General features: G+C 39.0%; 1 protein-coding gene across 1 annotated transcript; it reads left to right on the plus strand.

The window, feature by feature from the left end:
• Positions 1-17,830: 17,830 nt before the first annotated feature.
• On the plus strand, positions 17,831-18,343 carry LOC142163114 (secreted RxLR effector protein 161-like). Its single transcript, XM_075220367.1, has one exon. The coding sequence runs from the start codon at positions 17,831-17,833 to the stop codon at positions 18,341-18,343; it is 513 nt and encodes a 170-aa protein (XP_075076468.1).
• Positions 18,344-25,406: the final 7,063 nt, after the last annotated feature.

Here is a 25,406-nt window from a genome sequence, read left to right on the forward strand (position 1 = left end):
GCTGATCGAGCACCTTCACCATTATCCTAGATTCATGAGTTATGGTTCAAGCCTGGGTAACTTCATCACCAGCTACGAGGAGAGGGTAAAGGATTACAATGCACCAGAAGGGTTTGAAGCATGAGTCTCCCACTTGAAAGTTCTCAACGCAGGTCAGGTCGAGTGGACTATAGGATGACTCCCGAGGACAGAAGCCATATATATGACTGCTACCAAGGGCTACCTGAGGTTAATGTTGTAAGGAGTATTCAGCCATATGCACCGCTGAGGGTCTTGAGGCAATTGGGAAGGTATCAGATTGTGCCCGAAGATGAAGATCTAAGCACCCAGGTCATAGAGTTACATCCAGAAGCTACATTGTCCGAGGCTGTAGTTCAGCAGGATTGGAATAGCTGTCGGTATCTAAAAAATGGCACTCAGGTACCAGACATCGCCAGGGGGGAAGTAGATCCAAACCATGCTGCTTGGTTTGAGAAAATGTCTTGTGCAAATAACGAGCCAGAGCCCGAGAGGCCCGCCAAAAGGCCTCATGTTCAAGCTTTTGAGGACAAAATTAAAGAGAGGTTAGCCTGGGGGGAGAAGGGAAAAGAATATAAGGCCACCATCCATGATCTACGAGAAGAGTTGAGAAATGTCACCTTCAACAATGATTTGCAGGCACAAGAGGCCGAGGGTGAGAGGAGAAGATTGGTGCGAGAAAATGAATCTCTCAGAGCCCAGGTTTGACAATTGAAAATTGAAGCCGAGAACCTAGGCCGAAGCAGGAAAGATGAAAGGCTCATTTATAACCTTACTCAAAAGATACGTGACTATGAAGATGACCTGTAGAAAGCTGAGTCTGAAGTAGCAAAAACACAAGTAAGGTTGACTAAAAGTGCCGAAAGGCATGCAACTTTCGTTCAACAGATGAAAGAAAGATATGAAAGAGGGGTCACCGGTTAGGAAAAGGCAATTGGCAACCTCCAGGGAAATGGCTAAACAAGCCAAAAGTTTTAAGGCTGAAAGAGAACATTGTTACGCCTTAACGGTGCGGTTGGAAGAATACTTGCGGCACTTGCAAGAACAAAACCACGCTGCCACTCAGGTCTTAGAGGCTAGATCCCATCAGATTGGCCTTCTGTTGCAAGAGAAGGGCATTATGAGAGAGAGAGTTCGAGGGATTGCTGACTACATTACCATGAAGTGCAGTGCGTGTGAGGACATGACGAGGTCCATATTTTTCGCCACTGTAATGATCTTTGTCCGTCAGATAATGGAGGAACTCTATTGGCTCCAAGATGACATGGCAAGTAGGCCCGCTACAAGACCGATTGGTGTTCCTAGGGCAGGGTTGGAGGCACTGATGTATTCGTGATTTTCACTTGAGTCTGTATTTTCTTTCTTTTGGAGTCTGTCATTTGTTTTCGAGTCTGTATTTTCTTTTGTTGATAGCTTATTCTGGAGTCTGTAGCTCGTTCTTTCATCAGAGTCTGTTAGTTTCTTTTGAGTCTGTTAGTTTTGAGTCTTTGTAATAGCATTTGCTTTTTATTAAAATTGAAAATCCCAAAATATTTTGTTATTTATTTTTATCTCTCCCAGAACTACGCTTGGTCTGATTCATGCGGGGTCATGATACGTAGGCAATCTCCATAGGATTCGACCGTAACCCTAAAAGAAAGAAAGGAAAGGAAAAACAAGAGGAAAAGAAAAGAAAAAGAGACGAAAAAAAGAGGATAAAAACAAAGAGAAAGCAAGGGCAAGATTGAAAAGACGAAAAGAAAAAGAAGAAAAAGGGAAAAGAAAAACCGAGATGAAGCAAACAGCTGATCAAATGCATAATAGAAACGGTTAACTGCTTAGGTGCATTCATTCCCCAAAATGTGTTGTTACCAATTTGTTAAAGCCCTAATCACTAACAAGGTTGTTGTTGATATACTGAGTTCAGGCAGGTGGTTAGTTGATTGGCATTCTAGCAACTCACTCCTACAATACCCGGTCAAAAGACAAACTGAACATGGCCAACCAAAAACTGGAGGCAAGAATTGTTGATCCGTCAAAAGAGGTGGATGGATCGGAGATTAATTTAAAAGATGAGTTATATAAGCTGAAGCAGCAAATGGTTGAAATATACCAGGCCTAGGCAAAAGGGCATCCACCACCGGTTTATCCCACCAACCCTACTTATATCCCACCATTGGCTCAACCTTAGGAACCTCCCACTGTGAACTCATCTCCAGCCTTTCCCATCTACCAACAGTGCTATGGCGCCACTTCCCATACATCACAAGCTCCACCACCCAAACAAGTCTCGTACCCTCCTCCACCAGTCACTCCTGTTTTTGTGGCAGCTCCACCTGCTGCATTACACCGATCATCCAGTGAGCCTCTATTCCAGGCTCACGATAACTAGTATTATCCCCCCGAGCCCACCTTCAAAGTTCCAAAACCATATTCTTACACCCCTCATCTTGATCTCCGGCAGAGACCGAGAAGCCACCCAAAAATCCCGAACATGAAGAGATGATAAAAATGGTCAAAAGCTTAGAACAATCGTTCAGAGATATGAGGGGGTTGAGAGGTCAAGTAAGTGTGGCGTATAAAGATTTATGTCTGTTCCCAGATGTTCAGTTACCAGCAGGGTTCAAGATGCCCAAGTTTGATCTATACGACGGGCATGGTGATCCAATGGCACACTTAAGAGGATTTTGTAGCAAGATGAGAGGAGCAGGCGGAAAAGATGAATTACTGATGGCATATTTTAGCGAAAGTCTGAAGGATTGACATTAGAATGGTATACCAGACAAGATCACAGCAGGTGGTACACATGAGATGATTTGGCCCAAGCCTTCGCTTGCCATTTTCAGTACAATCTTGAAATTATCCCAGACCGTCTGTCATTGACGAAAATTAAGAAAAAACACGGCGAGAGTTTCAGGGAATATGGATTCTGTTGGAGGGAGCAAGTAGCGAGGGTTGATCCTCCGATGAAAGAAAGTGAGATGGTTGATTATTTCTTGTAGGCCTTGGAGCCACTTATTTTGGTGTCAGTAGTGGGCAAGTCCTTTAATGAGGTTGTAAAAATGGGCGGCATGGTTGAGGAGGGACTCAAGTCCAACAAGATCATGAGTTATTCAGCAATCAAAGTGACCACCCAGGCCATTCAAAACGGTACTGAAGGTGTACTTGGGAAAAAGAAGAAAGAAGATGTTGCGACAGTTGAGTCATGAGCTTGGTTCGGATTAGGGACCCTTCACGGTACTACAACCAGCCTCGACCCTATCACCAAATCTACCCCACACTCCATATAGCCCACCACAACACTATTACCCACTACCAAATCCCCACTTTTCCGTCCATCACGCATAAACATACCTTCACCATCCCGCCCATGCGCAATACGTGCGCCAACTCCACCTAATTCCTACCCAGCTCCACAAAATGACTATCTACCCCCAAGAGCCTACCAAAATCTCCCTAGAACAAGTTTTAGGCCCAATCAGGCCACCAAGAATGAGAGGTTGCAGAAGAAGAAGACTTTCACTCTATTGGGAGAATCCTATACAAGTTTGTTCCATAGGTTGAGACAATTAGGTATGCTGAGTCCGATTGAACCAAAATTGCCAAATCTTCCCCCGAGGAATCTTAATCACTCTGTGAGTTACGAATATTGTTCTGGTGCTCTAGAGCACGACACAGAGAAGTGCTGGCAATTGAAAATAGCTATTCAAGAGCTCATTGATACTAATCGGATTGAGGTCCAAGCACCGAAGGTGCCCAATATCAACCAGAATCCATTGCCAGCCCATCTTGAGACAAATATGATCGAGATAGTGTATAGGGGAGGGGAACCCAAGAAGCCTTCGCAGACCATCATGATGATCCAGGCTAGTGAAGTCAGGCCAGTTGAAAATCCAACAAGTGAGAAATCAGTGATCCGGTTGAGCGAGGCAAACAGTGAGCCATCTGTAGTAGCCAAAAAGGGTACCCCAAGTGATGTGGCAATAAAACAAGAAGTAGCCAAAGTGGTTGTGCCAGGAGTGGCGAATAAGCCTGTTGTAATTGTGGAAGGTGTCCGTATAGACCCTGTCATTATCAAGCCGATAACTCAATTACTGATAGTCAACAGTAGGGAGGTCCCGTGGAATTATGAATGAGTGACAGTGACTTACAAGGGAAAAGAAGTTAAAGAAGAAGTTTGTGAGACCCATGGTTTGACTCGATCGGGGAGATGCTTTGCCCCCGAAGAATTAAGAAAAGCTAAAAGCTCCAAAGATAGCCCAATGCTAGTGAAGAAAGATGTGACCGAAGAAGAAGCAGAGGAATTCTTGAGAAAGATGAAAGTGCAGGACTATTCCATTGTGGAGCAGTTGAGGAAGACACTGGCTCAGATCTCACTATTGTCATTACTGATCCATTCAGACGAGCATCGTCGGACTTTGATGAAGATCCTGAATGAGGCCTACGTTCCTGACAAAATCTCAGTAAACCACCTGGAAAAGATAGCTAACAAGATATTTGAGGTAAACAGAGACACATTTTCTGATGATGAGTTGCCCATGAAGGGCACTGAGCACAATAGAGCCCTCTATCTCACAGGGAAATGCGAAGATTTTGTGGTTACGCGAGTACTGGTCGACAATGGTTCCAGTCCAAACATTTGCCCTCTCTCCATTTTGAACAAATTGAAGGTGGATGATTAAAGAATTCACAAGAACAGTATCTGCGTTTGGGGATTCGATGGTGGAGGGAAATATTCAGTCGGGGACATAGTGATTGAGCTTACAATAGGGCCAGTTGAATTTACCATGAAGTTCCATGTGCTCGATGTGGCTGTTTCTTACAATCTGCTGTTAGGTCGACCCTGGATTCATGCTGCCAAAGCGGTCCCATCTACTCTGCATCAAATGGACATGTTTGAATGGGATAGACAGGAAATTGTTATGCACGACGAAGATAATTAGTGTGTTCCCAGTGATACCATTGTTCCGTTCATAGAGTTTGAAGACGACAAGGGGCCATGGGTTTATCATGTTTTTAACACGATATCGGTAGAGAAAATTCCAGAGAGGAAGTGCGTTCCAACTCCAAGGGTAGCTGTTGCATCAGTCATGGTAGTCGCTGAAATGTTGAAAAATGGTTTCGTACCGGGAAAGGGTTTGGGTGCATCTCTGCAAGGTATCGTACAACCAGTGTCTCTAACCAAAAACTTGGATACATTTGGTTTGGGGTTCAAGCCCACAGCTACAGACGTAAAAAGAGCTAGAAAGTTGAAATAGAGGGCCTGGGTCCTCCCAAATCCCATCCCACGGCTCTCCAGATCATTTGTTAGGCCTGGCACTAAGAAACGCCCAGTAACAATAGTTCCCAATTCGGTGGTTGATGTGGATATGGATTTGATCGAAAAGTTCAAGAGGTTATTCGCCGATGTGAACATGCTGGAGGCTGGAGAGGGTTCTAGTAAAGTGGATGTACAGTTTGTTGGGGCCAGTGCAAAGATTAACAATTGGGAAGCTACTCCTCTCCCTACCAGGAAAGAGTTTTGGTAGTTTGCTTTGATTTTCTTTCAGTTTATCTAGATTATTCCAAGGTTGTAATTCAGATTCTATGTTCCGTCCGTTTGGATGTATAAACCTTGTTATCTTTAATATCAATGAAATGCAGTTTCCCTTTTACTTCCTTCCTGATAGTTGTATTTTTGTTTTTCTTTCTTATTTGTACAGTTCTTTTTATGCTGGTTTCAATGACATGACATGCATGAGGAATCTTCGGCCCAGTCTCCAAGCCTAACCTGAGTGATACAGAAGCAATCAATTTAGGGGACCCAGACAATATCAGAGAAACTAAGATAAGTGTCCATCTTGAACCTCAACTCAAGGAGGAGATAATTAAAGCATTGGTTGAATACAAAGAAATTTTTGCATGGTCATATGACGACATGCCAGGTTTAAGCACTAATTTGGTGGTTCACAAATTGCCCACTGACCCGACATTCCCTCATGTCAAGCAGAAGCTGAGGAAATTTAAAACTGATATGAGTGTGAAGATCATAGAAGAGGTTACCAAGCAGTTTGATGCAAAAGTTATTTGGGTCACTCGGTATCCCACTTGGTTTGCCAATATAGTACCTGTGCCAAAGAAGGATGACAAGACTAGGGTATGTGTTGATTACCGTGATCTCAATAAGGCAAGTCCCAAGGACAACTTTCTACTGCCAAATATCCATATTCTGATTGACAATTGCGCCAAACATGAGATTGAGTCTTTCGTGGACTGCTATGCGGGCTATCATTAGATCTTAATGGATGAGGAAGATGTAGAAAAGACGGCATTCATCATGCCATGGGGAACATACTGCTACAGGGTCATGCCTTTCGGTTTGAAAAATGCTAGGGCAACTTACATGAGAGCAATGACAACCATATTCCACGACATGATACCCAAGGAAATCGAGGTCTATGTGGATGATGTAATCATAAAGTCAAGAAAGCAGTCTGATCATGTTAAAGATTTGAGAAAATTCTTCCAAAGGCTTCGCAGGTACAATCTTAAGCTCAATCCTGCAAAATGTGCATTTGGTGTGCCATCTGGAAAATTGTTGGGATTCATAGTCAGCCGTCGAGGTATTGAATTGGACCCGTCAAAGATCAAAGCTATCCAAGAATTTCCACCCCCAAGGAACAAAACTGAGGTGATGAGTTTATTAGGGAGGTTGAATTACATCAGCAGGTTTATTGCTCAGCTTATGACAACTTGTGAGCCTATCTTCAAACTATTAAAGAATGTTGCTGCTGTCAAATGGACGGATAAGTGTCAAGAAGCATTCGATAAGATAAAGGGTACTTGTCAAACTCACCTGTGTTGGTGCCACCAGAACCAGGGAGGCCTTTGATTCTGTATTTGACGATCCTGGACAATTCATTTGGTTGTGTGTTGGGTCAGCATGACATCACCGGCAGGAAGGAGCAGGCCATCTATTATCTCAGCAAGAAGTTCACATCTTATGAGATTAAGTACACCTACCTTGAGAGGACATGTTGTGCCCTAACTTGGGTAGCACAGAAGTTGAAGCACTATTTGTCATCCTACACTACGTACCTCATCTCTCATTTGGATCCATTAAAGTACAACTTTCAAAAACCTATGCCTACAGGGAGGCTCGCAAAGTGGCAGATCTTGCTCACAGAATTTGACATCGTCTATGTGACTAGGACTGCAATGAAAGCTCAGGCATTGGCCGATCATCTGGCTGAGAACCCAGTAGACGAAGAATATGAGCCTTTGAAGACTTACTTCCCTGATGAAGAGGTAATGCATATTGATGAATTGGAACCAGCTGAAAAGCCTGGATGGAAACTTTTCTTTGATGGGGATGCTATCATGAAAGGCGTTGGGATATGAGCGTTACTTATTTCTGAAACAGGGCATCACTACCCTGTTACGGCTCAGCTTCGTTTCTACTATACTAACAACATGGCTGAGTACGAGGCATGCATTCTGGGTTTGAGGCTAGCTGTAGATATGGGTGTCCAGGAAGTCTTGGTCTTGGGCAACTCGGACCTTCTGGTGCACCAGATTCAAGGAGAATGGGAAACATGAGATTTAAAACTCATACCGTACCGACAATGCTTGCAGGAGCTTTGTCAATGGTTCCAATCAATAGAGTTCAGGCATATTCCAAGGATTCACAATGAGGTTGCCGGATGCTTTAGCTACTCTGGCATCAATGTTACATCATCCAGATAAGGCTTATGTAGACCCTTTGCAGATTCAAATCCATGATCAGCATGCTTACTGTAATGTGGTAGAGGAAGAACTTGATAGTGAGCCTTGGTTTCACGATACCAAGGAATATATCACGATGGGGGTGTATCCGGTACAAGCCACAGGTGATCAAAAGAGAACAATTCGATGGTTAGCAAGTGGGTTTTTCTTCAGTGGAGGGATCTTGTACAAAAGAACTCCAGATCTTGGATTGTTGAGATGCATAGATGCTAGACAGGCCACAACTGTCATGACCGAGGTACATTCTAGAATCTGTGGGCCGCACATGAGTGGGTATGTTCTGGAAAAGAAGATTCTACGAGCAGGTTATTATTGGCTCACCTTGAAGCGAGATTGTATCAGTTTTGTGCGCAAGTGTCACCAATGTCAGGTGCATAGAGATTTGATTCATTCTCTTCCATCTGAATTGCATATAATGTCCGCACCATGGCCCTTTGTTGCTTGGGGCAGGGATGTCATTGGGCCAATCAAGCCAGCAGCGTCTAATGGGCACAGGTTTATTCTAGTAGCCATTGATCATTTCACCAAGTGGGTGGAAGCTAAAACTTTCAAGTTTGTGACCAAGAAAGCAGTGGTCGATTTCATGCACTCAAACATCATTTGTCGGTTCGGAATCCCAAAGGTGATCATCACAGATAACGGCACTAATCTTAACAGTTATTTGATGAAAGAGGTGTATCAACAGTTTAAGATTACACATCGCAATTCCACCCCATACCGCCCCAAGGTGAATGGAGCAGTCGAGGCAGCCAACAAGAACATAAAGAAGATACTTCAAAAAATAGTGGAAGGGTCCAAGCAATGGCATGAGAAGCTGCCTTTTGCATTGTTGGGTTATTGCACTACTGTTCGCACTTCAGTAGGGGCAACTCTTTATTTGTTGTATATGGCACGGAAGCAGTGATACCCGCGGAAGTTGAAATTCCATCCCTTCGAATTGTTGCAGAAGCTAAAATTGATGATGATGAGTGGGTTAAAACCTGCTTGGAACAATTGAGTTTGATTGATAAGAAAAGATTAGCAGCAGTGTGTCATGGCCAGTTGTATCAACAGAGAATGGCAAGAGCATATAATAAGAAGGTGCGTCTACGGAAGTTTGAAGTGGGTCAGTTAGTATTGAAACACATTCTTCCTCATCAGGCTGAAGCAAAAGGCAAGTTTGCTCCAAACTGGTAGGGGCCGTTCGTCGTAACAAGAGTGTTGTCCAATGGCGCTTTGTATTTAACAGATATAGAAGGCAAATGTGTAGAAATGACCATCAATTCTGATGCAGTCAAAAGATACTATATATGATTTCTTTGGTTAAATTGAGTTTGTTTGTACTTGGCATATTTTGAAGATTGGAATGACGAAGGCATTTTGTTCTGCTATCTAAACACTTTATCCTTTGTTACCCTTTTTTGAGCCTTGTTTATTTCCTTTCATACCCCTCTTTTGGAATCAGTGGCGAAATTCAGAAACACGGGAACAAACGATAAGTAAAAGAAAGAAATGAAAAGATAAAGAAAAGAATGAAAAAGAAAAGGGAAAAAGAGAAGAAAACAAAACTACAAAAAGAAAAAGGAAGAGAAAAGAACAGAAAAGAAAAATCACAACAACAAAGCAATTTCTACGACATGAACTATGTTCGACTTGATTCCTTTTAAATATACGTAGGCAGCCTCACGGTTCGGTCCCATCAAAATAAAATCCCAAAAGTCCCCAAGCAAAGAAACTGGGGCAGAAGTTGTGGTTGTTGCAAGAAATCTGATTCCAAAAGTTGTAATTTTAAACCCACTTGAATTGTTTTGAGCCTTTGATACCTTTTCTTTCTAACCCTATCCAAAAACCCACATTACGGTCCAAAGAAAGACCTTCCGATCAGTCTTTGAGAGATGCCAAGTCGAGCAAGTAGAGGTGATTTGTATTAGGGGCAGCACTCTGGTCCAAGCAGGAAAAAATAATAAAAATGAGAGAGTCTTATTGGTGAAAACCCTCACAGGTACCGTAAGGCGATGGGAGCTGAGAGAAATAATAAAAATGAGAGTCTTATTGGTGAAAACCCTCACGGGTACCTTGAGGCGAAAGTGAGTTGAGAGATGAACAAATGAGAGAGGCTTGTTGATGAAAACTCTTCAGGGCACTGCAGGTTGAGCAAGGTCAAGGTTTTGGTGAAGAAATCAGGTTATGGAAATTCCGGGGCAACAAAGTATGGCAACTGAAAGTTAATTGGTTGGACAGATTGGGCCGATTAATCCGAAATGCATGCATGTTATGGAAAGTCCCTTTTCTTTTTCCCCTTCAAATAGTCTTCCAGTTTTGGATTCTGCTTATCCTTAACTCTGAAAGTCATTGCATTTCATTTCTTTTGGGTTTATTTCTCTAAGATGCTCCCAATGTCAGTTCTGTTTAAGCAAATAAGAAGGCATTTCAAAGCTTACTACCAACTTCCAAAGTTGCACAAGGCACAGGGCAGCCAGGGCATTGCTAGAGGTAGTATGATGTGAAATAATGTATAAAAGGTCGGTGGAGATTCCATCGGTGAAACGGTTTGGTAATTTCATGGGAAATGCAGGTGTTCAAACAGATGGGTCAGAGAAGTAACACAATGGTTTGGGTATAGAACACTTGGGTCATCCAAGGTCATGGGGTTTGAAAGTTAGTCGGGAAGTCAAGGGGTTCTTGGCCAGTTCAGGGGAAGTCAGTCAAAACAAAGCACGACAACGGGGAGGCCACTTTCAGCAAGAATGCCACAAACTAACCACCACATTTTAAACTGACAAGATTTTTCTTTGATTGAAACAGGGGCAGAAAGTTTCGATTGTTTCGGAGAAACCCTCCATAAGGGGAAAAGCCAGCACCAGACAGGTTTGATTTTGGATTCTCAGGACCCTCCTGAAAAAATGGGACCTAGTTTAGAGTTCAAAACAATCATAAGTAGTAAAATCTAGCATAAATGTACCCCAAGGAATATAAGATGGTTTCAAAGTTTGCATGTTTAAGATATGATTCAATTAGGAGTTTTCAGAGCCCTCCTGAATAATGGGACCTAACTTTAGAATTTCCATCAGATAACAAGATGTAGCGTAAGTTCTGTTGTAGGGTAATATAATTTAGCCGTAAAACAATCACTCTTAAGAAAAAAGTTAATTTTTGGTTCTCACGACCCTCCTGGATAATGGGATGTAGCTTTAATAATTTCTTAGATAAACAAGATATAGCGGAAGCAATACCTTTAGAAGATATAATTCAGATTTAAAATTGTCGTTTAACTAGGAGTTGTCAGGACCCTCCTGGATAACGGGACCTAGCTTTCAAATTCTTAGTAATATTTGGTAATATGATTCAGTTTAACACTCACATATGTGCCCAGCTGCCAAACTGGGGTAGAAGGTTTCTATGTTTTTGTCTATTTTGTTGAAATCAGGCGCCCACCTGGAAAACAAGGGAATACATTTCAAGTTTCAGCAATCAGGCGCCCACCTGGAGAACAAGGGAATTGGTGGGAGAACAAGGGAATACATTTCAAGTTTCAGCAATCAGGCGCCCACCTGGAGAACACGGAGAATACATTTCAAGTTCAGCAATCAGGCACCCACCTGGAGAACAAGGGAATACATTTCAAGTTCAGCAATCAGGCGCCCACTGAAGAACAAGGGAATACATTTCAAGTTCAGCAATCAGGCGCCCACCTGGAGAACAAGGGAATACATTCAAGCTTCAACAATCAGGCGCCCACCTTGAGAACAAGGGAATACATTCAAGTTTCAGCAATTAGGCGTCCACCTAGAGAAAGGGAAACATCTCAGATTACAATTCAAGGTGGCAACAAGGGGATTCCACCGGGACAAGGCAACAAAAACCACAAGAGCAAGTTTGAAGATATAGATAGGATTTAGTAATTCATAGATCATAGTTTAGGCTAGCTTCTTTTATTTTGTCATGGTGTAATAAGGGGTTCAGTGAGCAGTAGCAGTAACAACAACAATAGTGAAATCACAACTTCATGGTAGTCCCAGCCACCAAACATTCCTGAACTACACTGACCTGATTCCTTTTTAGCTAAGGATATGTAGGAAACCTCAGAAGCAGGGTGCGGTCAACTCTTTCAAAAATGCATCCCACGGAGTATTCAAACGGGCAAAAATCGCTCGTATCCGCTTACTTATCTTTGCACGAAAACTCTTCGTGTTTTCGAGCAAAGAGGGGCAGCTGTGAGCACGTGATTTTTGCCCTACACGAATTACTCCCATAATTTCAAAACAAAATAATTTCTTTTCATTATTTACAATTTTGTGAATTTTGTGGCATTTTTGTTAAATTGTTTGCGTTTGTCTGTGCATTTTTATTTTTGCTTAATTAATAAAAAATACAAAAATAGTGCATTTGCATTTAGGACCTAATTTTCTACTTTTTAGGATAATTACTTAATTAATGTTACAAAATGGAAGAAAATAACAAAAATAGTTTATTTTGCATTTTTAACTTTTAATTTTTGCGTTTGTCATAGTTTTCTTTTAAATTAGGACTTAATCAATTTTGAGGAAATAATTAGTTTAGTTTTGGGAATTAAATCAGGTTTTTTATTTTAATTTTGCATTTTACAAAATCTGAAAAAATAATAAATAAAAAAAGGGAAAGAAAAGGAAATAGAAAATGAAAAGAAAAGAGGGAGTTCAGTATTGGGCCACTTTTGTGATCTAACTTGCCCAGCCCAGATAATTCCTCCCTAGACCCGGTTAAAACCCGGCCAAATCGGCCCAAAACCCGCTTCCAAATTACCCGGTCCCCCTACTTATCCAAACGACGCCGTTTTTGGCCTTCCCATCCCCACCATTGATTTCATCCGATCTAACAGACCTAAACTAACCCTTCCCCAGTATATAACTGTCTTAACAAGCCTTACCCCCTATACTCGCCCCCCTCACTCTTCGTCTCCTTCATAGACGATTGAAGAACCCTAGCAGCCGCCCCTCTTTTCCCACCGCCTTGGGGTGGCAGCGCCACCTCCTCTCACTCCCAAATTAATACCCTGAAACCCTCACGCCTCCCTCATGTTGAATTCACAAATATTTTCCCTCGAATGTCCCTTGAGCTTCTCGAATCTTAGATCAAAGTGTAACCCTAAAGCCCCAATTCCTCCAATTCAAGACCTTTGTGAAGATTTAAGGTTTAGTCAGACTTTATTCATGCGTTTTGTTAAAAACACATGATTAATCTCCGCTTGAGCCAAGATTCTGAAGATTTGAAGTTCTTTTGCATTTCTTACGGTCTAGGCTGTTTTTAGGTATGATATCCTTAATTTCTCAGTTTGAATTTTCATGTGAGCTCCTTTATTGTCTATTTCTGTTTCTTGTGTGTGAGTTCTGAATTTTCTTTTCTTCTCTAATTTTCTGATACTTTGAACTCTTTTCATGTTTTCCCACTTTAAGTTAATTAATGTTTCTGAACCCGAATCTTAGTTTAAATTGGTTTACCCTTGATATTTGGGCTTTTAAAGCTTTGGGTCGAAAGACTGTTGTATCTGTTCAATCTTCTTCTCCCTCTTTTCTTTGAATTCCTCTATGAGACCTCGAGTCAATCTGGGCTCAAAAGAATAGGTTCGGCCCAGAGATTGCAAACCGAGACCCCTAAGTGAATTTGGGTCAACTTGACCCAGTTGGTTTAAGAGGTAAATGCCAGGGCTATTAAGGGTAAATTGGGGAATATAGGTAGGGGAAATCTCTAGGTAACAGAACTGGGAAGCCTTTAGGGAAGTGGGGGAAGGGATTGGCTTGCAAAACTGATGTAAGTTAGGGTCTAAGTTGAACAAAAAGAAAATTGGAGAAGGGGATAACTGATATTTAACAAATCATTACTGCTGCCCTGAAACCCATCTATAAAATTCCATTTTCTAAACTTTCAAAGGGGATCAGATTGGAGAAAAATTAGAAATGGCTGAAAAATACTGAAAGGGTTTGAATAATCAGAAAAATACAAAGACAAATCACAAAATTACTGTTACATTGAAGTTTTTCTGTAATTCTTGGGGTTTTCAAGTTTTGAAGTAATCTCTGATTCATTCTAGGCTTGAAATGGTTTAAAGAAGCTTGATTTACTATTGTTGAACTGCTGAAGTGCATCCACTTATGCTGCTGATCTTCTCACCTCCTCTTTTGCTCTAATTGCAACAGGTACTCTTTTGAACTGTGACTGGAAATGAGGCCTGATTGAGTCTCAGTATGAAGATCTGTAAACCAAGCTGAAGTTATATTACAAACATTAGTCCCTGTTGTTGATTACTGCTTGATTCTGCCATTTTTTATTTATCTAATATTTGCCTAGTCTAGCTTATTTTGCATACTTCATTCCCTGATATTACATTTGTTTTAAGTGATGGATTTGGACCTTGTTTGAATGTAGTTGATTCAAGAGTATTTATTTAGACCTAGTGTAATATGTGTTAGTTGAGGATCGTGATTCTTAGTCTAATTAGTGTAATATGTGTTAGTCCAATGATGTCAAAGTGTCACTTAGTTCTGCTTTTGCTTGTGTATGAGCCTCTTGCATTTTTAAAAGGGCTTTCGGCTGGGTATAGAGTGAAAATTTCTTGTTGAAGCCATGTCGTCAAACATATACATGTGTTTCGAGATCCTTTCAGGTATTTTTGATGAAAACTGAAGTAAGAATTGGTTGTGTTTGATAGCTAGGCTAGTTGTATGAAGGATAATAATGCTCCAGGGAAGAATTGGTCTGTTGTTATTTGGGCATGGAATGTTCTATTTTGGCAATATAGGAAGATCGCCTATTGAGTTTTGTTGAAATAAATCTCACTAGGAATTGTATATTCACTTTAGAATATATGTTAGCATTAAAATATGCTTTGCATCCGAGTCAAGGATTATCAGTATTGGTTCAAACTTAGATTTTCTTGAATGATGTAATTTGCCTCAAACATTAGCACTGAATCGTGAAACTGGGCTGCCTTCTTTGGCCCAGTTATGCCGAATTTCTTTTCAGCGATGGGATTTTCCATCTGGATTCACGTCAAGCCCAGCTGTTTCTTTCGTTGGTCATATAGTAATTGGCAGTTGGCCGTTGGGCTTCTGACCAGCCTGGCCTTTCCGCAATCAAACATGGGTTGTCTATTACTAGTTCATTGATTATTAAATATTAGCTTAAACATTAGTATAAAATAAGTAGAAATCCTCTTACGTCTTTTAAACAACTAGTTATGCTCATTAATTAATTGAGGTGTGCCATTTAACATAAATAGTTATGGCTATCATAGTTAAGTCTAGAAGTTAGAACAAATCGAGCTACGCTGTGCCAAACAAAAATGACAATTGCATGACCCTCGTATTAATTTCATGATTTAGATATAACAAATAACCAATGATCATAGTTTGCTTTAAGCACGTCTAATATATTATCGTGGTCATGGACACGTTCGCGTGACATGATTATGATCTTAAAAACAAAACCAGAGTATGCGTTTGCGCAACTTTGGCCAAACTTTTCTCAATAAAGTGTTATTAATTGTGGACACGTTCGCGTGACATGATTTTTGACGCGCCAAACAAACAGGTACACGTACGCGTGACCCGTTTCAAGATAACTTTCTTAATTAAAAGTGGTAAAAGGTAAATGAACATAGGTTCTAATTCAGAGGAAGCCGATAGGAAGTGAACAATACGTCTATTCTGGCAATAGGATGCGTTCACGTGTGGAAGGCGTGGGGATTTATAGGCTCATTTTAAAGGATGGTTTTCACTTAGATTTAGAAAATACTTTTTATGTTCCAGAATATTCTAGAAATTTAATTTCTCTTTCAAGACTATCGATTAGTGGATATGATTTGAATTTTCATTATCCTTCTATGAAACTTTTGAAAGATAATAAAGTTATTAGTTTTGGAAATTTGAATGGAAATTTATATAAACTTGAGCTAGACCCCACATTTGAATGCAATATTTTAACTTTGCATGATAAAGAAATTGGCACTAAGCGATGTATTATCAATGAGAACTCATCTAGTCTTTGGCACAAGAGATTGGGACACATCTCTATTGATAGAGTCAAAAGGTTGGTTAATGATGGAGTTCTAAAAGCTCTTGATTTTTCTGACTTTGGGACTTGTGTGGACTGCATTAAGGGTAAGCATACCAACAAATCAACTAAAGGTGCCAAAAGGAGTTCTCAATTACTTGAGATCATACATACAAACATATGTGGACCTTTTCCTACCACTTGCTTGAATGGTGAGAGACATTTTATCTCGTTTATTGATGACTATTCAAGATATATGTATCTATATTTTCTGTTTAACAAATCAGAAGCATTTGATGCTTTTAAAGTTTACAAAATAGAAGTCGAGAAACAAACTGGTGCTCAGATCAAAATTGTAAGATCTAATAGTGGTGGAGAATATTATGGTAGGTACACAGATAAGGGACAAGTTAAGGGTCCATTTGCTGAGTTCCTTGAAAGTGAAGGTATAATTGCTCAATATACCATGCCAAGAACACCACAACAAAATGGTGTGGCAGAAAGAAGGAACCGGACATTAATGGACATGGTAAAAAGCATGATTAGCAGATTAAGTTTACCTTTATTCTTATGGAGTCAAGCCTTAAAAACCGCTGTGTATATTTTAAATAGGGTTCCATCCAAAGCTGTCCCCAAGACACCTTTTGAGTTATGGAAAGGATGAAAACCTAGTTTAAATCATTTACACGTTTGGGGATGTCAAACTAAAGTGAGGGTTTATAACCCACAACTAAAGAAGTTGGATGAAAGAACAATAAGCAATTATTTTATAGGCTATGCGGTTAACTCTAAGGGATTTAGGTTTTATTGTCCTTCTCATTCTCCTAAATTGTTGAAGCTATAAACACTAAATTTCTTGAGGAGCATGCAGAGAGTGAGAGTGGTTTGACTCAAAGGGTGGAATTGAAAGAAATAAGGGAACCACCTGTGGTACCTTTATATATTGGAAACTTGAATGTTGCTCAGAAAAATTCTCATGAATTATCTGAACAACAACAAGTTCAAGAGCCATCACCACTTGAGGATCCACATGAAGATCAACCCGCTTTACCTGAACCCACTGAAGAAGTGCCTGAACCAGTGGGAGTGAGAAAATCCTCAAGAATTAGCAAATCAACAATTTCTAGCGACTATGTTATATATCTCCAAGAGTCTGATTATGATATTGGACTAAAAGATGATCCATGCTCGTTTTCATAAGACGTGAGTGGAGAAAACTCCACACTTTGGTATGATGCCATGAAAGAAGAGTTAGAATCTATGGCTAAAAACAAAGTCTGGGATCTCGTCGAATTACCAAAGGGATCCTCTACCATAGGTTCCAAGTGGGTCTTTAAAACTAAAAGAGACTCATCGGGTAATATCGAATGATATAAAGCCAGACTTGTAGCAAAGGGTTTTACTCAAAGGGAAGGCATTGATTACCATGAAACCTTCTCTCCAGTATCAAAGAAGGATTCATTGAGAATAATCATGGCATTGTAGCTCATTTTGATTTAGAGTTACATCAAATGGATATGAAAATAGCTTTCCTGAATGGAGATCTAGAAGAGGAAGTATACAGGAGTCAGCCTGAAAGATTTTGTGATAAGAACAAAAGTCACCTTGTTTGCAAGTTGAATAAATCCATTTATGGGATAAATCAGGCTTCCCGCCAATGGTATATTAAATTTCATAATGTTATTTCTTCATTTGGATTTACAGAGAACATCATTGATTAGTGTATATACCTTAAGATAAGTGGGAGCAAATATATTTTTCTAGTCCTATATGTGGATGATATTTTGCTTGCAAGTAGTGATTTGGGATTGTTGTACGATACTAAATAGTTCCTTATCCAGAATTTTGAGATGAAAGATATAGGTGAAGCCTCTTATGTCATTGGCATAGAGATTCACAGAGACAGACCCCAAAGATTACTTCGACTGTCTCAAAAGACCTACATTGAAAGAATTCTGGAAAGATTCAAGATGAAGAACTGTTCACCTATAGCAACACCCATAATTAAAGGTGAAAAATTCTCATTGAATCAATGTCCACATAATGCATTGGAAAGGAGCAAATGAAAGATATTCTGTATGCTTCGCTTGTTGGGAGCCTTATGTATGCACATGTCTGTACTAGACCTGATATTGCTTTTGCGGTAGGAATGCTTGGCAGATATCAAAGTAACCCTGGTCTTGACCATTGGAAAGATGGTAAAAGGGTCTTGAGATATTTGCAAGGAACCAAGTATTTTAAGCTCACATACAGATACTATGATTCTATGGAGGTGATTGGATATTCGGACTCTGATTTGGGTGGATGGAAAGACACTGGTAAATCTACTTCAGGATACATTTTTCTTCTTGCTGGAGATGTTGTGTCTTGGATAAGTGTCATGCAGACTATTGTTGCAACATCCACAATGGAAACTGAATTTATAACATGCTATGAAGCTACATCACAGACGTTATGGTTGAAAATCTTTATTTCCGGCCTTAGGGTTGTCGATTCCATTTCAAGGCCATTAAGAATCTTTTGTGATAATTCAGCTGTAGTATTCTTTTCTAAGAATAATAAAAGTGGCAGCTGAAGCAAATACATCGACATAAAGTACTTGATTGTTAGAGACTATATGAAGAAACAAGATGTGAGTTTTGAGCATATTAGCACTACTTTAATGATTGTTGATCATATGACTAAAGGTCTGCCAGCTAATATTTTTAAGGATCATGTAACCCATATGGGCCTTAGTAGCTCAATTTAGCCTTGCTTTATTCTCTAACAGTTTTTCTAGACATTATGTTTATTTTGATATACATGACAGTGCACACTTCGGTTTTTCATGTATTATTTTGTGATCATTGGATCAATAAAGTTGGACTGTGAATGACTTATATTAAGTTCATTCATAAAGTTGTTGACAATTTGTTAGAATGTATTGTGCATTGTAATACATGGAAGGAAGTGTTTGTTTAAGAGCATGACCGCCATGATTCATGTAATGATATGTTCTAGCTAAAGTGATTGTTGCATAACGTTTAGTTGAGTGATAAAGTCTATGGCCATACTATATGTTTATCTCTCATAGAGGATGATCTGATTTTAAATATGTGGGCCAAGTGGGAGAATGTAAGAAATTCACCGTCTCTTTCTAGAGATTTCTAGTGTGGCCCACATATAAGGTAATAAATTATTTACCTTGTCTCCAAAAGGAAATAATATATCAGATAATATTCTGTAGTTATGCATATATGGTGGTTTCTTTGATCAAAAGAAATTACCATATATTAGTAGTTCCTAGGGTAATTATAATTTATGAAGAAATCCCTAGGGCTAAAGTATTTGCCTAAGAGTCCCTAACCTACCTATAAATACGCCTGTGACTCCATCAGTCTGGCATCATACGATAGACGCAGGCTAGAAGGCTCCTAGGTTTTTTGTCAAAGTTCTACAAGGCGATTCTACAACACTTGAACAACTATGGCTGAAGGTACGTTCCTTGTATAATTTCTGCTGCGTTAGCTCTATATGTGTATTCGAATTTCAACAAAGACAATATGAGAAGCACCTATATATTATATTGTACTTACTTAAGAGGAAGAACGACTAAGTATCTATTGGCGCCCAAATTGAAAATCTGACTTTAATTACGTGGTATAAGAAACTCACTTTTTGGAGAATTTTATTGATCTCACATGTAACATGGGAATGTAGTTAGCTCACATAGTTATGAATCAAAGAACAAAACTTGACTGGCCAGTATTCATGAGCAGATAACAAGCAAGAGTGAAGAGAGGTCTTATTTTACCAGTTTTGGTGGTATATATATATATATATATATATATATGTGTTCCATTTTCGGCTTTCTGGTGATATAAGTTAAAACACGCCTTTTGTAATCACCTTAACAGCATTGCTACAGATGGATGAAACTACTCGATCTATTTTGTATAGTTTGTTATAATTAAGTTGAGCGTTGACATGCATGTGTGATGCTTGAATTGCAATCACATGACTGTAACCCATAGCTTGCGAAATTGTTGAATTTCAGAATTTGTAATTGCAAGCAACGGCCCAACAACTGAAGAAAGCAATACTAAGCATGAATCCTGGAACCATAGCAACTTAACTAGCAGCTACTTAATCTACCACCTCAAACCACATAAAATAAAGTTGTAATCATTTTCACCACATTAATTAATCGCATCAACTTAGATTAAAATTTGTGAGAGACAGAATCTATATATATATATATATTTATCTATATATATATATTAAAGCAAGAAAGTTACCATATATAATTGATATTATGGTTAAGCCAAGTGGTTGTTGGGAATAAACTCCGTAAAAATAATATTCACGGTATTACTGATAAACACGGACCACTAAGTTATGGTTAAATCAACAAGAGTAAAAATGCAGCAATAATGACACCAAGATTTTACGTGAAAACCCTTATGAATAAGGGAAAAAATCATAGCCAAGAAGAGCAACTGATATCACTATAACGAGGAAATTTACACTGTGTAGTAACGAGTACAAATACTCCTAAGACCACTATACCCTCAAAAGAAAAAAATACTCTTTTGCTTTTTCTACCTCACTACAATATCTCTCACACTCTATTTTTCTTCACAGACTATTTTCTTATAGTCTATGGAATACCTTGCTCTCTCTTTGTTGGCCTGTCGAAATGAGAGTTAAAGCTCTCCTTTTATAGCCAAAACCTCACTCTCTAAAGCCTACAATATTTGATAATTTGCACACTCTTTTCACAATTTCAACAAGGTTGGCTACCAAACCAAACCAAGTCAATAAAATTGGCTACCAAATCATACAAATTCAACAAGGTTGGCTACCAAACCAAACCAAGTCAACAAAATTGGCTGCCAAATCATTTGAATGAGATGGACACCATATCAATCTCCCCCTACAATCTCATTCATCTAGAAGAGGTAGCACTGTCTTCTAGTCTGAGTGCATGCCGACAAGTTCTTTGCATAGCTCGAACTTGTTTTTTGGTACCACCTTGGTCAACATATCAGCAGGATTTTTACTTGTGTGAATCTTTTTGACCTGAAGTAATTCGTTCTCCACTCGTTCACGAATCCAGTGATATCTGACATCAATGTGTTTTGTTCTTGCATGGTACATGGAGTTTTTGCTTAGGTCTATTGTGCTCTGACCTTCGCAATAGACAACATACTCCATCTATCGCAATCCAAGTTCTTGAAGAAATCTCTTGAGCCATATCATCTCTTTGCCTGCTTCAGTAGCCGCAATATACTCCGCTTCAGTTGTAGACAGTACGACACACTTCTGTAACTTCGACTGCCATGAGATAGCTCCCCTTTAAAATGTGAACAGGTATCCTATGGTAGATTTACGATTATCAAGATCACCTACCATATCAGCATCCGTGTAGTCCTTCAAGATTGAATGAGATCCTCCAAAACACAAGCAATCTCCTACAGTACCTCTTAGGTACCTGAGTATCCACTTGACTACTTCCCAATGTTCCTTTCCAGGATTTTCAAGGAATCTGCTAACAACACCAACTGCATGAGCAATATCTGGTCGAGATATCATTGCATACATCAAAGCTCTCATGCCCTTAGGCAACTTCACCAACTTATAAGTATGGTTCTCATGCAGAGATTTCATCTCATCTTGCATGGCTTCAATCCATTGATCCTTGTGCTCATCTTCTATAGCCTCCGCATAATATTCAGGTTCTCCCCATCAGCGAGTAATACATACTCATTGGGTGAATAACGGGAGAAAGGAGTACGAGGTCTAGAGGACCTCCTGAGTGGAATATCTAGCTCGTCCACAGCTTCGTGAGTAGGAACATCTACCTCATCAACATTAGCATTGTTATCACCATCACCATCAATATGTTGATCTGGATTATGGTTCTGGCCATTACCATCATCATTGAGCCCACCAACGTCATCCGCATTTGTATGAGGAACTTGATCAAGATTGACTAAACCTTCAGAACTTAGAGATTTTAGCTTCTCCGCTTTGTTAATATCTTCAATGGTTTGATCCTCCATGAAGATAACATCACGACTTCTCACGACCTTCTTCTCAATTGGATCATATAGCTTGTAACCAAACTTATCAAGGCCATTACCAATGAAGATGTACTGCCTTATCGTGGCAGTTAATTTTGATCTCTCCTCTTTAGGCACATGTACAAAAGCTTTGCAATCAAACACTTTTAAGTGGTCATAGGAAACATCCTTGCCATACCAAACTCTGTTTGGAACATCACTTTGCAAAGCAACTGCAGGGGATAGATTAATAACATGTGCAGCGGTCAACAAAGCCTCACCCCAAAAGGAATTCAACAACTTTGCTTCAGAAAGCAAACATCTGACTCTTTCCATCAAGGTCCTGTTCATCATTTCTGCTAAACCATTAAGCTGAGGAGTCTTAGGAGGAGTCTTTTGGTGTCTAATACCTTGTTGCTTGCAGTATTCGTCAAACGGTCCACAATATTCACCACCGTTATCAGTACGAATACACTTTAGCTTCTTTCCAGTTTCTCTTTCAACTGACGCCTGAAACAGCTTAAAGACACCCAACACTTGGTCTTTAATCTTCAAGATGTAGACCCAAAATTTCCTTGAGCAATCATCATAAAGGTAGCAAAATAAAGTGCACCACCCAAAGTCCTTGTCTTTATTGGACCACATAAATCTGAATGCACCAACTCAAGCAACTCTGTCTTTCTTGAAGGAGGATGAGACTGGAAAGAAACTTTTTTTTGTTTTCCAGCCAAGCCTCACATTTTTCTAATTTTGCACTTTCAAAATTTGACAACAATTTCTTCTTGTCCAGAACATTTAGTCCTTTCTCGCTAATGTGGCTAAGCCTCTTATTCCATAACGTTGAAGAGTTATTACTCTCAACGACATTCACAATATCAACACAGGTAGAGGCCGTAGACCACAATGCTTTTCCCCACGAGCCACAATCATGGAACCTTTAGTGAGCTTCCACTTTCCCGCACTATTGGTACTGATATATCCCTTATCATCCTAAACACCAATAAAGATTAAGTGCAAACGAACATCAGGTGCATGCTATACATTGTTTAAAACTAGTTTAGTTCCAATACTAGTTTCCAAACAAATCGTTCCAACACCAGCCACCCTAGATACAGTCCCATTACCCATACTCAAAGTTCCAAAGTCACCCTGAGTATAAGATGTGAAAAATTCCTTCCTTGATGTCACATGAGATGTGGCACCACTGTCCACAACCCAGCTTGACACATCACAAGTAATATTTATCAGATCCGCATCAAGGACGGTAACAAGATCTTCTGTAGTGATAGTTGCCACACGATTGCCATCTTCTTTTTGTTCTTCCTTGTCTCTATTATCCTTTTTCAAAATCCAGCAGAACTTCTTTGTGTGCCATTTCTTTCCGCAATGATAGCACTCAATATCTTTAAGTCTGCTTCTGGATTTGCTTCTATTATATTCTCTATTTTGAGAACCCTGATTCTTGCTTCTCCTCCTAGAGTCAGTCACCAAGACATCTGATGAGGAGGAATCTTGAGATTTTCTTCTCATCTCTTCATTTAAAAGGCTGCTCTTGGCAAGATCCATAGAGATCACACCATCCGGAGGAGAATTTGATAATGAAGTTCTAAGAATTTCCCAAGAATCTGGTAGGGAACCAAGTACAAACAGGCCTTGAATTTCTTCATCAAATTTAATGCCCATAGCAGATAACTGGTTCATGATCCCTTAAAAATTATTCAGATGATCTATCATAGAGAAACCATCATGGTATTTTAAACCCAACATTTGCTTTATTAGAAACATCTTGTTGTTTACAGTTTTCTGAGCATACAAACTTTCAAGGTGCTCCCATAGGGTCCGAGCATGTGTCTCCCCAGAAATATGGTTCAAAACATTATCGTCAACCCACTGTCTAATAAAGGGCAAACCTGTCTGTGTAACAGATTCCACTCTTCATCTGATTTATTATTAGGATTTATAGTGGCGAAGACAGGTTGATGAAAATTCTGGACATAGAGCAAATCTTCTATTTTGCCCTTCCAAATGACATAGTTTGTGACGTTCAAAGTAACCATTCTACTAGTGTTGGATTCTATCGTTTATCACAAATATAAATACTATTTATTATAAGACCAAAGTAATTCTTTTCTGATGTGGAAGTTCAGATTGTGCTGCAACCACAGAGCATTCTTAGACAGAACCTTGGCACTGATACTACTTGTTGGGAATAAATCCCATAAAAATAATATTCACGGTATTAGTGATAAACGTAGATTACTAAGTTATGGTTAAATCAACAAGAGTAAAAATGCAGCAATAATGACACCAAGATTTTACGTGAAAACCCTTCTGAATAAGGGAAAAAACCACGACCAAGAAGAGCAACTAATATCACTATAGCGAGGAATTTTACACTGTGTAGTAACGAGTACAAATACTCCTAAGACCACTACACCCTCAAAAGAAAAAAAATACTCTTTTGCTTTTTCTACCTCACTACAATATCTCTCACACTCTATTTTTCTTCACAGACTATTTTTTATAGTCTATGGAATACCTTGCTCTCTCTCTTTTTTATCTTTGTTGGCGTGTCGAAATGAGAGTTAAAACTCTCCTTTTATAGCCAAAACCTCACTCTCTAAAGCCTATAATATTTGACAATTTGCACACCCTTTTCACAATTTCAACAAGGTTGGCTACCAAACCAAACCAAGTCAATAAAATTGGCTACCAAATCATACCAATTCAACAAGGTTGGCTACCAACCAAACCAAGTCAACAAAATTGTCTACCAAATCATTTGAATGAGATGGACACCATATCAGTGGCAAGCTAATAAATGTCAATAATATATGGTAACTTTATTCTATATTTGACTACTTTAGTTAAATACAAATATATATATATGAATTTGAATTAAAAGATAATTTTGAATTTATAGATAAAGCTCTAAAATTCGAATTTAAATTAAAAAAAATTAACTTTTTTTATCGTGTTATCATACTTAATTTGGTTAATGATCATATGAAATCATGTTAGGAACTTTTGTTATTTTTTATAATTATTTAAATATTACTTCGCCTCTAGGAAAAAAAAACTACTCCATATAACTATAAAACTATTTCACATTTAAAATCCTATAAATATAATTCTTTGAAACACTGTAGCTAGATTTGAATAAAATGAAATTCTTTTAATATAATGTAATATATAGGGTACAAGTCTATGTTTATCTAAATAACAAAAAAGAGTTTATAAAACCAAATAAAAGTTTACTTACATATATAATGAAGTAAACATATATGCTGGAGAAAGAAACATCACAAAATCAGTCAATATTAAAAAAAAAAATTGTTTCTTTTTTCTTCTTGAAGAATATTTGTTTGAAGAGTCAATTTGCATAAATGGATATCGAACCCCTTCATTTAGCTGTAGTCAAGCCAATATTCGAAGGGTATAATATTTGTTTCGTTGGAGAATATTAGTTTTGAATCATTAAATTATGTGAATTTTTTTTTTTTCAAACTCAATAGGAGATAAATTAGTTTCTAATTGATAATTTCTATAGCGCCTTTTAAGGGTAACAAAGAGTATATATAAAGAAAAAATTGG

Source organism: Nicotiana tabacum, chromosome 8 (assembly GCF_000715075.1).
Source record: "Nicotiana tabacum cultivar K326 chromosome 8, ASM71507v2, whole genome shotgun sequence".
Taxonomy (NCBI): Eukaryota; Viridiplantae; Streptophyta; class Magnoliopsida; order Solanales; family Solanaceae; genus Nicotiana; species Nicotiana tabacum.